Below are 13,333 nucleotides of genomic sequence, written 5' to 3'. Positions count from 1 at the left end.
TTCCTTCCTCTTCCCCCTCTTTCTTTCCTTTCTTCTCTTTTTCCTTCCCACCTCCCTCCTACCTTCTGTCCCTCCCTCCTTCCTTCTGTTCCCCTTCCTTCTCTCCCGCTTTCCTTCCTTCCTTCCTTCCTTCCTTCCTTCCTTCCTTCCTTCCTTCCTACCGTCCCCCTTCCGCCCCCTCTTTCTTTCCTTCCTTCTGTTTCCTCCCCCCGTCCTTTTCCCCTTCCTTCCCATCTTCCTTCCTTTCCTTCTTCCCCTCCCTCCTTCCTTCTCTCCTTCCCTCTTTCTTTTCTTCCTTCTCTCCTTTCTTCCATCCCACCTTCCTTCCTTCCCACCTTCCCTCCTTCCTTCCGTCCCCCCTTCCCTCCACCTCTTTCTTTCCTTCCTTCTCCCCTTCCTTTCTTCCTTCCTTCTTTCCCATCGTCCTTCCTTTCCTTCTTCCCCTCCCTCCTTCCTTCTCTCCTTCCCTCCTTCCCTCTTTCTTTCCTTCCTTCTCTCCTTTCTTCCATCCTACTTTCCTTCCTTCCCACCTTCCCTCCTGCTTTCCGTCCCCCCTTCCCTCCACCTCTTTCTTTCCTTCCTTCTCCCCTTCCTTTCTTCCTTCCTTCCTTCCTTCCTTCCTTCCTTCCTTCCTTTCCTTCTTCCCCTCCCTCCTTCCTTCTCTCCTTCCCTCTTTCTTTCCTTCCTTCTCTCCTTTCTTCCATCCCACCTTCCTTCCTTCCCACCTTCCCTCCTTCCTTCCGTCCCCCCTTCCCTCCACCGTTCTTTCCTTCCTTCTCCCCTTCCTTTCTTCCTTCCTTCCCACCTTCCTTCCTTCCTTTCCTTCTTCCGCTCCCTCCTTCTCTCCTTCCCTCCTTCCCTCTTTTTTTCCTTCCTTCTCTCCTTTCTTCCATCCCCCTTTCTTCCTCCCTCCCTTCCTTCCCTCCTTCACTCTTTCCTTCCTTTTCTCCTTCCTTCCCTCTCTCCTTTCTTCTACCCCTTCCTTTCCTCCCTCCCTCCTTCTCTCCTTCCTTCCTTCCTTCCTTATGTCCCCCTTCCTTCCCTCCCTCCCTCCCTCCCTCCTTCCTTCCTTCCTTCCCTCCCTCTCTCCCTCCCTCCCTCCTTCTCCCCTTCCCTCCCTGCCTTCCTTCCTTCTTTGCTTCTATCTTCCCTCCCTCCCTCCCTCCCTTCCTTCCTCTGTCTTTCCTTCCTTTCTCTCTCCTGTGACGAGCAGCAGCGTCCACTCAAGCAGTCCCTCAGCAGCTCTCTCTGCCGTGAGTCCCACTGGAAATGCCTCTTCCTCACCCTGTTGATGTTTGGCTGCTTTGGCGTCATGGCTTGGTGCCGCCTCTCGACAGTGACCCGCCTGAATTACGACAGCTCCTACCAAGGGACCTCGGTGGTCTACCACGACAGCCCCTGCTCCAACGGCTACATCTACATCCCACTGGCCTTCCTGGGCATGCTCTATGTGGTCTACCTTGTGGAGTGCTGGCACCGCTTCGCCAAGGGGCAGATGCAGTACCGCGTGGACACGGCCAGTGTGTACGAGAAGGTCCAGCGCATGCAGCAGGCTACGCCATGCATCTGGTGGAAGGCCATCAGCTACCACTACATTCGCCGCACCCGGCAGGTCACCCGCTACCGCAACGGGGATGCCTACACCACCACCCAGGTCTACCACGAGCGGGTCAATACCCACGTGGCCGAGACAGAGTTTGACTACTCTGGCCACGGGGTGAAGGACGTCTCCAAGGAGCTGCTGGGCCTTTCAGATTACCCTGTCACCAAGCTCCGCTTCACCAAGTGCTTCAGCTTCGCCACCGGAGAGGCGGAGGCGGCTTACCTGACCCAGCGGGCCCGTTTCTTTGGTGAGAACGAGGGCCTGGATGACTACATGGAGGCCCGCGAGGGGATGCACCTCAAGAACGTGGACTTTAAGGAGCACATGCTGGTCTTCCCTGACCCGGGCCGCCCCCCTTGGTACACGCGGCGCTGGGTCTTCTGGCTGGCCTCCTTCCTCCTGCTCTCCTGGCCGCTCCGGGTGCTGGCCGAGTACCGCATGGCCAACGTCCACTACCACGTCGAGAAACTCTTTGGGGCGGATGATGGTCCTAGCCCACTGGACACCTCGGGGGCGTATGGCCGGCGCATCTCTCGGGTCAACACTGTGGACATGACTGAGCTGGAATGGCACATCCGGTCCAACCAGCAGCTGGTGCCGAGCTACTCCGAGGCCATCCTCATGGACTCGTCCCTTGTCGCCGGCACGGCCTACCTCCGCAGCTGCCAACGTTGCCGCCGGACTGTCAGCAGCAACTCCCTGCCTTCCCGAGGCACCCGGGCCCTCTACGCCCGCCTGCCGTTCAGCTGCAGCCGCTTCTCGCTAGGTGGCACGCGCCGGTGCGGGGGAATCCTCCGCAGTTTGAGCGGCAGCCACGTCGGCAGCAGCATCGAGACCGAGCCGCTGGAGAGTCCTCCCTGCTACCAAGACGCCCTGTACTTTCCGGTCCTCATTGTGCACGGAGGGGAGGGCTGCCATCGCAACGGGCAGAGGCCCGGCCCGGCGGAGAGGGCTTCGGGGACCCCGCTGTGATCCGAGGCAGACATGTTGACGCTGAGCCCCGTTGGAGAAACATAGAACAGGGACACGCAGGATACCACCCGTTCTCTGCTGACCCGTTTCCTTGGCCGGAAAGCCCCCGAAAGTGGGCTCTGTCTTTGGTCGAGACCTCCCACCTGTCGACGTTCCCCATCCCCAAGGATTCTCTGGAAAAATGCAAAGAATGGTCCTGATTGTCAACATTACAGTAGAGTCTTGCTTATCCGACATCAACAGGCCATTGGATAAGTGGAAATGTTGGATAATAGGGAGGGATCAAGGAAAAGTCTATTAGGGGTGGTGAGGTGCTGTGGCACAAGGGTTGAGCACAGCAGGTTCACCAAAGTCCGTGTACCTACCCGGCACCAGTTAGGTCCCGTCCGTCCTGGCGGGCGCTTGGTGCATGTAGCTGTTTGAGAGAGCACGGTCCGACACTCTCCCTTCCTTCTGGGGCCCCCCTACCCCGCTCTCTCCCTCCCTCACTCGCTCTGGGCTCTGTCTTTGGTTGAGACCTCCCACCTGTTGATGTTCCCCATCCCCAAGGATTCTCTGGAAAAATGCAAAGAATGGTCCTGATTGTCAACATTACAGTAGAGTCTCGCTTATCCGACATCAACAGGCCATTGCATAAGTGGAAATGTTGGATAATAGGGAGGGATCAAGGAAAAGTCTGTTAGGGGTGGTGAGGTGCCGTGGCGCAAGGGTTGAGCGCAGCAGGTTCACCAAAGTCCGTGTACTTATCCGGCACCAGTTAGGTCCCGTCCGTCCTGGCGGGCGCTTGGTGCATGTAGCTGTTTGAGAGAGCACGGTCCGACACTCTCCCTTCTGGGGTCTCCCTTCCCTGCCCCCCTACCCCGCTCTCTCCCTCCCTCGCTCGCTCTCACCGGGCCAGGTCTCGGCAGCAAAGACAGTGGTGGCAAAACCAGGAACCTGGCATCCGTCGGAAGCGGAAAGATGCAGCCAGCACTGTCATACACCCGTGCCCAGTAGACCCGCTGCGCTCATTTTTTGTGCAGCGGTGCTTTTCTGGTCGCCAATTTATGCGTGCTTTTTAATGGGGGGTTTAGGGGCGTCGGATAATACGGAGTGTCGGATGAGCGAAGGTCGGATAAGCAAGACTCTACTGTACCTTGTTTTGCACAATTTGTTGCTTTCGAAATGGAGGAAAGGAGAGAAAGCGTGATAGGTTTCTCAGAATATATTTTGAGACTAGATGGAGGAAAGCGGGGAATGTTGCAAGGAAAACAGAGGGTCTTTAGGGGCGTCAGATAATACAGACTGTCGGATGAGTGAAGGTCGGATAAGCAAGACTCTACTGTTTTGCACAGTTTGTTGCTTTGGAAAGGCTTTCGCGATGGAGGAAAGGAGGGAAAGAGCGTGATAGGTTTCTCAGAATATATTTTGAGACTAGATGGAGGAAAGCGGGGAATGTTGCAAGGAAAACAGAGGGTCTTTAGGGGCGTCGGATAATACAGACTGTCGGATGAGCGAAGGTCGGATAAGCAAGACTCTACTGTACCTTGTTTTGCACAATTTGTTGCTTTGGAAAGGCTTCCGAGATGGAGGAAAGGAGGGAAAGAGCGTGATAGGTTTCTCAGAAAATATTTTGAGACTAGATGGAGGAAAGCGGGGAATGTTGCAAGGAAAACAGAGGGTCTTTAGGGGCGTCGGATAATACGGAGTGTCGGATGAGTGAAGGTCGGATAAGCAAGACTCTACCTTGTTTTGCACAATTTGTTGCTTTGGAAAGGCTTTCGAGATGGAGGAAAGGAGAGAAAGAGCGTGATAGGTTTCTCAGAAAATATTTTGAGACTAGGTGGAGGAAAGCGGGGAATGTTGCAAGGAAAACAGAGGGTCTTTAGGGGCGTCGGATAATACAGACTGTCGGATGAGCGAAGGTCGGATAAGCAAGACTCTACTGTACCTTGTTTTGCACAATTTGTTGCTTTGGAAAGGCTTTCGAGATGGAGGAAAGGAGAGAAAGAGCGTGATAGGTTTCTCAGAAAATATTTTGGGACTAGATGGAGGAAAGCGGGGAATGTTGCAAGGAAAATAGAGGGTCAAAAGGAGCAGTGCAGGAATCAAGACTTCCTCGTTGCTTAGAAGGTTGACACCATTCTTTGGGGAGATCTGTTTTCGTAGTGATGTTCCACCCATCCACAATCACGAGGGCTAAACTCATGCTTAGAACATCAAATCCTGGGCTCTGCTTGAAGCTTGTGGGTGTGGGAGACCTGCTCATTGGCTTTAGAGGCAAGGGAGGAGAGAGAGGACGTGAAGGATGTATTGTCGAAGGCTTTCATGGCTGGAATCACTGGGTTGTTGTAGGTTTTTTTGGGCTATATGGCCATGTTCTGGAGGCATTCTCTCCTGACGTTTCGCCTGCATCTGTGGCAAGCATCCTCAGAGGTAGTGAGGTCTGTTGGAACTAGGAAAAAGGGTTTATATATCGGTGGAATGACTAGGGTGGGGCAAAAAACTCTTGTCTGTTGGAGCTGGGTGTGAATGTTTCAACTGACCACATTGATTAGCATTTATTATTATTTATTATTAACTTTATTTGTACCCCGCTACCATCTCCCCAAGGGACTCGGTGCGGCTTACATGAGGCCGAAACACAATAACAAAAGCAAATAAATGTGATGGCCTGGCAGTGCCTGGGGCAATCTTTTGTTGAGAGGTGATTCGATGTGCCAGATTGTTTCCCCTCTGTTGTTTTGCTGTTGTAATTTTAGAGGGTTTTTAATACTGGTAGCCAGATTTTTGTTGGAATGACCAGGGTGGGACAAAGGACTCTTATCTGCTGGAGCTAGGTGTGAATGTTTCAACTGATCACCTTGATTAACATATAATGGCCTGACAGTGCCTAGAGCAAGCTTTTGTTGAAAGGTGATTAGATGTCCCAGATTGTTTCCTCTCTGTTGTTTTGCTGTTGTAATTTTAGAGTTTTTTAAATACAGAATTTGTTCATTTTCATTGTTTCCTCCTTTCTGTTGAAATTGTCCACATGCTTATGGATTTCAATGGCTTCTCTGTGTAGTCTGACATGGTGGTCTCAACAAAAGATTGCCCCAGGCACTGCCAGGCCATCAAATGCTAATCAAGGTGGTCAGTTGAAACATTCACACCTAGATCCAACAGACAAGAATTCTTTGTCCCGCCCTGGTCATAAAAAAATAGCCATGCGTGTCAGTGCTGACACGCATGTCATAGGTTCACCATCACGGCCTTAAACTGTTGGAGGGCCAGATTATAATTTGGAAAAAAATGAATTAATTCCTATGCACATTGCACATATATTATTTGTAGGGCAAAAACACTTTAAAACAATACAAGCATGTGGACAATTTCAACAGAAAGGAGGAAACCATGAAAATGAACAAAATATGACTACCAGTATTTTAAAAAAATCTCTAAAATTACAACAGTAAAACAACAGAGAGGAAACAATCTGGGACATCGAATCACCTCTCAACAAAAGATTGCCCCAGGCACTGACAGGCCATCAAATGCTAATCAAGGTGGTCAGTTGAAACATTCACACCTAGCCGGGATTGTGGCGCAGCTGGCTGAGTGTCGGCTGCATTAAGATCACTCTGACCAAAAGGTCATGAGTTCGAAGCCAGCCCAGGTTGGAGTGGGTTTCCAACCAATTGTGTGTAGCCTGTTGTTGACCTTTGCAACCCGAAAGACAGTTGCATCTGTCAAGTCGGAAAATTAGGTACCACCTTAAAAAAAGTGTGGGGAGGCTAAATTAACTGATTTATGAGGCCATAAAGAAGTCTCCAGCAAAGCATTCCAGTGGGGGAAGCATGCGGGGAATGCGGAAATGCTTCATCGGCATCGCAGATGGACGATGAAAGCGACAGCTCCCCTGGTGGCCAGAAAAAAAGTTAAATAGCCCCTGTGTATGTCTGTAAATGTTTGTATGTCAAAATTGGCATTGAATGTTTGCCATATATGTGTACACTGTAATACGCCATGGCCATGGTCTAGAGGCATTCTCTCCTGACGTTTCGCCTGCATCTATGGCAAGCATCCTCAGAGGTAGTGAGGTGTTTTGGAACTAGGAAAAAGGGTTTATATCTGTGGAATGACCAGGGTGGGACAAAGGACTCTTATCTGCTGGAGCTAGGTGTGAATGTTTCAACTGACCACCTTGATTAGCATATAATGGCCTGACAGTGCCTAGAGCAAACTTTTGTTGAGAGGTGATTAGATGTCCTTGTTTGTTTCCTCTCTGTTGTTGTGCTGTTGTAATTTTAGTTTTTTTTAATACTGGTAGCCAGATTTTGTTCATTTTCATGATTTCCTCCTTTCTGTTGAAATTGTCCACATGCTTGTCAAAAGAGTCAAAAGAGGCTATCCAGTCCAACCCCACCTTGCCATGCAGGAAGGAACTATCAAAGCCCTCCCAACAGATGGTCATCCAGCCTCAGCTTAAAAGGGTCTAGAGAAGGAAACTCCATTATTATTATTATTATTATTATTATTATTATTATTATTATTATTCAATCCTAGAGTCAGAAGAAGCCATCCAATCCAACCTCATCCTGCCATGCAGGAAGACACCATCAACGCCCTCCCAACAGATGGTCATCCAGCCTCAGCTTAAAAGGGTCATAGAATCATAGAATCAAAGAGTTGGAAGAGACCTCATGGGCCATCTAGTCCAACCCCATTCTGCCAAGAAGCAGGAATATTGCATTCAAATCACCCCTGACAGATGGCCATCCAGCCTCTGTTTAAAAGCTTCCAAAGAAGGAGCCTCCACCACACTCCGGGGCAGAGAGTTCCACTGCTGAACGGCCCTCACAGTCAGGAAGTTCTTCCTCATGTTCAGATGGAATCTCCTCTCTTGTAGTTTGAAGCCATTGTTCCGCGTCCTAGTCTCCAAGGAAGCAGAAAACAAGCTTGCTCCCTCCTCCCTGTGGCTTCCTCTCACATATTTATACATGGCTATCATATCTCCTCTCAGCCTTCTCTTCTTCAGGCTAAACATGCCCAGCTCCTTAAGCCGCTCCTCATAGGGCTTGTTCTCCAGCCCCTTGATCATTTTAGTCGCTCTCCTCTGGACACATTCCAGCTTGTCAATATCTCTCTTGAATTGTGGTGCCCAGAATTGGACACAATATTCCTTCAAGAGAAGGAAACCCCATTATTATTATTATTATTATTATTATTATTATTATTATTGTTGAATCCTAGAGCTGGAAGAGATATATAAACCCCACTTGCCTAGTTTCCATCAGTCCTTGCAAACTCTGAGGCTGCTTGCCACAGATGTGGGTGAAGAATGCGCAGAGGCAGGAAGCAGCCAGGCTTTGGAGCTGCAAGGCTATTCAGTTCTAATCAAGATGGCCAATTGCAGCAAGAGTTCTTTCTCCCACCCTGGACATTATTCCACAGATATATAAACTCCACTTGCCTAGTTTCCATCAGTCCTTACAAACTCTGAGGCTGCTTGCCACAGATGTGGGTGAAAAGTGCCCAGAGGCAGGAAGCAGCCAGGCTTTGAAGCTGCCAGGCTATTCAGTGCTAATCAAGCTGGCCAATTGCAGCAAGAGTTCTTTCTCCCACCCTGGACATTATTCCACAGATATATAAACTCAACTTGCCTAGTTTCCATCAGTCCTTACAAACTCTGAGGCTGCTTGCCACAGATGTGGGTGAAAAAGGCCCAGAGGCAGGAAGCAGCCAGGCTTTGAAGCTGCAAGGCTATTCAGTGCAAATCAAGGTGGCCAATTGCAACATTCGCACTTGCCTCAAACAGACAAAGAGTTAGGTTCTTGTGGGTTTTTTCGAGCTATAGGGCCATGTTCTAGAGGCATTTCTCCTGACGTTTCGCCTGCATCTATGGCAAGCATCCTCAGAGGTAGTGAGGTCAAAGAGTTCTTTCTCCCACCCTGGACATTCCGTACATATATAAACCCCACTTAACTAGTTTCCAATAGACCTCTCAACCTCTGAGGATGCCTGCCATAGATGTGGGTGAAATGTCAGAGGAGAATGCTTCTGGAACATGGCCATACAGTCTGGAAAACTCACAGCAATCCAGTGATTTTGGCCATGAAAGCCTTCAACAAATTTTGGATCCTTGGTGGCGAAGGGAAGAACGGTCTTGATAGAAGTAGTTTTGGGCCATTGATGGATTTTTTTTGGTCGTATCAGGAGCGACTTGAGAAACTGCAAGTCGCTTCTGGTGTGAGAGAATTGGCCGTCGGCAAGGACGTTGCCCAGGGGATGCCCGGATGATTTGATGTCTTTATCATCCTTGTGGGAGGCTTCTCTCATGTCCTCACATGAGGAGCTGGAGCTGATAGAGGGAGCTCATCCGCCTCTCCTGCGACCTGTTGGAATATTGTGTCCAATTCTGGGCACCACAATTCAAGAGAGATATTGACAAGCTGGAATGTGTCCAGAGGAGAGCAACTAAAATGATCAAGGGTCTGGAGAACAAGCCCTATGAGGAGCGGCTTAAGAAACTGGGCATGTTTAGCCTGAAGAAGAGAAGGCTGAGAGGAGATATGATAGCCATGTATAAATATGTGATAGGATGCCACAGGGAGGAGGGAGCAAGCTTGTTTTCTGCTTCCTTGGAGACTAGGACGCGGAGCAATGGCTTCAAACTACAAGAGAGGAGATTCCATCTGAACATGAGGAAGAACTTCCTGACTGTGAGAGCCGTTCAGCAGTGGAACTCTCTGCCCCGGAGTGTGGTGGAGGCTCCTTCTTTGGAAGCTTTTAAACAGGGGCTGGATGGCCATCTGTCAGGGGTGATTTGAATGCAATATTCCTGCTTCTTGGCAGAATGGGGTTGGACTGGATGGCCCACGAGGTCTCTTCCAACTCTTTGATTCTATGATTCTATGATTCAGTCCTGCCTGCACAGGGGTTCCCAGATTGGGAACGATGAGGGACGGTTGAGAGGCGAGGTTTACATGGAAATGAGATTGGTTTAGGGGTGTTGATCCATATTCCTCGTGGGACCCCGACATGCGCAAGATGTCATAACAGACCTTATTTCCTTTCCGCACAGGAAGTGGGTTTCTCTGAACCTGCGTCCCACCAAATGGCAATCTCTTTGGAGAAGGCGACGCCCCTGAACCCCAAAACAATGGGTCCACATGGCCATTGTCGGACCCTATATAGCCCATTCTAATTTGGGAGATTTCCAGATGTGTGACAAGTTCTCTGAGTTTTTCGACTTGCGTGAGATTTTGGTTACTTTTTTTGCTTCCTGGGGAAGGAAAACAAAGGATCGGAAGCACCATTGGACTACTATTGGACGGAAGGAGAACGAACCAATCAAGGGATGTGTGATATTGGAACCTATAGACCTATAGATTTTGAAATAAAACGAAAGGTGGCTCCTCGCTTTGGGGGCAATACAGATCTCTCCTGCCTCTTGCTGCAATGCTGTGTCCTTGTGGAATAATTATAATAATAATAGTAATAATAATAATAATAATAGTAATAATAGTAATAATAGTAATTATTATTATTATTATTATTATTATTATTATTAATTTATTTATATACCGCTCCATCTCCCCAAGGGGACTCAGAGCGGTTCCCAGGTAACATCACAAAACATACCAAGTAAAACAACATAACCATAAGATTAACAAAACAATCTATATCAGTGTTTCTCAACCTGGGGGTCGGGACCCCTGGGGGGGTCGCGAGGAGGTGTCAGAGGGGTCACCAAAGACCATCGGAAAAAATATTTTCTGTTGGTCATAGGAATACTGTGTGCCAAGTTTGGTTCAATTCTATCATTGGTGGGGTTCCGAATGCTCTTTGATTGTAGGTGAACTATAAATCCCAGCATCTACAACTCCCAAACATCAAGGTCTATTTTCCCCAAACTCCACCAGTGTTTACATTTGGGCATTTTGAGTATTTGTGCCAAGTTTGGTCCGGATCTATCATCGTTTGAGTCCACAGTGCTCTCTGGATGTAGGAGAACTACAACTCCAAAACTCAAGGTCAATGCCCACCAAACCCTTCCAGTATTTTCTGTTGGGCGTGGGAGTTCTGTGTGCCAAGTTTGGTTCAATTCTATCATTGGTGGGGTTCCGAATGCTCTTTGATTGTAGGTGAACTATAAATCCCAGCATCTACAACTCCCAAACGTCAAGGTTTATTTTCCCCAAATTCCACCAGTGTTTACATTTGGGCATTTTGAGTATTTGTGCCAAGTTTGGTCCAGATCTATCATTGTTTGAGTCCACAGTGCTCTCTGGATGTAGGAGAACTACAACTCCAAAACTCAAGGTCAATGCCCACCAAACCCTTCCAGTATTTTCTGTTGGGCGTGGGAGTTCTGTGTGCCAAGTTTGGTTCAGTTCCATCGTTGGTGGGGTTCAGAATGCTCTTTGATTGTAGGTGAACTATTATTATTATTATTATTATTATTATTATTATTATTATTATTCGCGAAGTCTGCATACCAAATATGAGGCTCTCCTCTGATGTTAAGTTTACAAAGTATGAGAATGTGACTATCAGCTTTATTATTATTTATAGGTGAACTATAAATCCCAGCATCTACAACTCCCAAATGTCAAGGTCTGTTTCCCCCAAACTCCACCAGTGTTTACATTTGGGCATATTCAGTATTCATGCCAAGTTTGGCACAGATCTATCACTGGGTTGTTGTAGGGTTTTTTTTGGCCTATATGGCCATGTTCTAGAGGCATTCTCTCCTGACGTTTCACCTGCATCTATGGCAAGCATCCTCAGAGGTAGTGAGGTTTGTTGGAACTAGGAAAATGGGTGTATATATCTGTGGAATGACCAGGGTGGGACAAAGAACTCTTGTCTGTTGGAGCTAGGTGTGATTGCTTCAGCAGTGAAACTCTCTGCCCCGGAGTGTGGTGGAGGCTCCTTCTTTGGAAGCTTTTAAGCAGAGGCTGGATGGCCATCTGTCAGGGGTGATTTGAATGCAATATTCCTGCTTCTTGGCAGAATGGGGTTGAACTGGATGGCCCATGAGGTCTCTTCCAACTCTTGATTCTATGATTCTAACTGACCACCTTGACTATAGCCTTCAACAATAGATTTATCACTCTTTGAGTCCAGAGTTCTCTCTGGATATAGGTAAACTACAACTCCCAAACTCAAGGTCAATTCCCATCAAGCCCTTCCAGTATTTTCTGTTGGTCTTGGAAGACCTGCGTGCCAAGTTTGGTTCAATTCTATCGTTGGTGGGGTTCAGAATGCTCTTTGATTGTAGGTTAACTATAAATCCCAGCAACTATAACTCCCAAATGACAAAATAGAATCATAGAATCAAAGAGTTGGAAGAGACCTCATGGGCCATCCAGTCCAACCCCATTCTGCCAAGAAACAGGAATATTGCATTCAAATCACCCCTGACAGATGGCCATCCAGCCTCTGCTTAAAAGCTTCCAAAGAAGGAGCCTCCACCACACTCCGGGGCAGAGAGTTCCACTGCTGAACGGCTCTCACAGTCAGGAAGTTCTTCCTCATGTTCAGATGGAATCTCCTCTCTTGTACTTTGAAGCCATCGTTCCGCGTCCTAGTCTCCAAGGAAGCAGAAAACAAGCTTGCTCCCTCCTCCCTGTGGCTTCCTCTCACATATTTATACATGGCTATCATATCTCCTCTCAGCCTTCTCTTCTTCAGGCTAAACATGCCCAGCTCCTTAAGCCGCTCCTCATAGGGCTTGTTCTCCAGACCCTTGATCATTTGAGTCGCCCTCCTCTGGACACATTCCAGCTTGTCAATATCTCTCTTGAATTGTGGTGCCCAGAATTGGACACAATATTCCAACCCCTCCCCAACCCCATATCGGGAATTTGTGACAAATTTGGTCCAGTGAATGAAAATACATTCTCCATATCAGATATTTACATTACAATTCATAACAGTAGCAAAATTAGTTATGAACTAGCAACCAAAATAATTTTATGGTTGGGGGTCACCACAACATCAGGAACTGTATTAAGTGGTCACAACATTGGAAAGGTTGAGAACCACTGATCTATATAAATAAAAATGTAATGTTCGTTTGTGATACCATCAGAACTCAAAAACCACTAGGGGAATTGACACCACATTTGGACACAAGACACCTAACAACCCAATGTATGTCCTCCACTTTAAAAAAAAATGATTTTGTCATTTGGGAATTGTCGTTGCTGGGATTTATAGTTTACCTACAATCAAAGAGCATTCTGAACTCCACCAATGATGGAATTGGGCCAAACTTAGCACACAGGGCTCCCATGACCAACAGAAAAAACTGGAAGGGTTTGGTGGACATTGACCTTGAGTTTGGGAATTGTAGTTCACCCACATCCAGGGAATTGTAGTTCACCCACATCCAGACTCAAACAATGATGGATCTGGACCAAACTTAGCACGAATATTCCATCTGCCCAAATATGAACACAGATGGAGTTTAAGGGAAATAGACCTTGACATTTGGGAGTTGTAGTTGCTGGGATTTATAGTTTACCTACGATCAAAGAGCATTCTGAACTCCACCAATGATGGAATTGAACCAAACATGGCATACAGGACTTCCATGACCAACCGAACACACTGGAAGGATTTGGTGGGCATTGACCTTGAGTTTGGGAGTTGTAATTCACCTACATCCAGAGAGCACTGTGGACTCAAACAATGATGGATCTGGACCAAACTTGGCACGAATATTCCATATGCCCAAATATGAACACAGATGGAGTTTAAGGGAAATGATCTGGGTAATTGGTAGGA

At 47.9% G+C, this 13,333-nt stretch overlaps 1 protein-coding gene across 1 annotated transcript in view; it reads left to right on the top strand.

Moving 5' to 3' along the window:
• Positions 1-3,401, top strand: part of TMEM151A (transmembrane protein 151A) — an 8,628-nt gene extending 5,227 nt beyond the window's left edge. Inside the window, exon 2 of the mRNA XM_060758305.2 lies at positions 1,214-3,401. Within this exon, the coding sequence (XP_060614288.1) occupies positions 1,214-2,575 (1,362 nt within the window). The 3' untranslated portion in view covers positions 2,576-3,401. The remainder of the gene's footprint in view (positions 1-1,213) is intronic.
• Positions 3,402-13,333: the final 9,932 nt, after the last annotated feature.

The sequence above is a fragment of the Anolis sagrei genome, chromosome 12 (genome assembly GCF_037176765.1).
Source record: "Anolis sagrei isolate rAnoSag1 chromosome 12, rAnoSag1.mat, whole genome shotgun sequence".
Classification (NCBI taxonomy): Eukaryota; Metazoa; Chordata; class Lepidosauria; order Squamata; family Dactyloidae; genus Anolis; species Anolis sagrei.
This window is presented reverse-complemented; position numbering and strand designations above follow the sequence as displayed.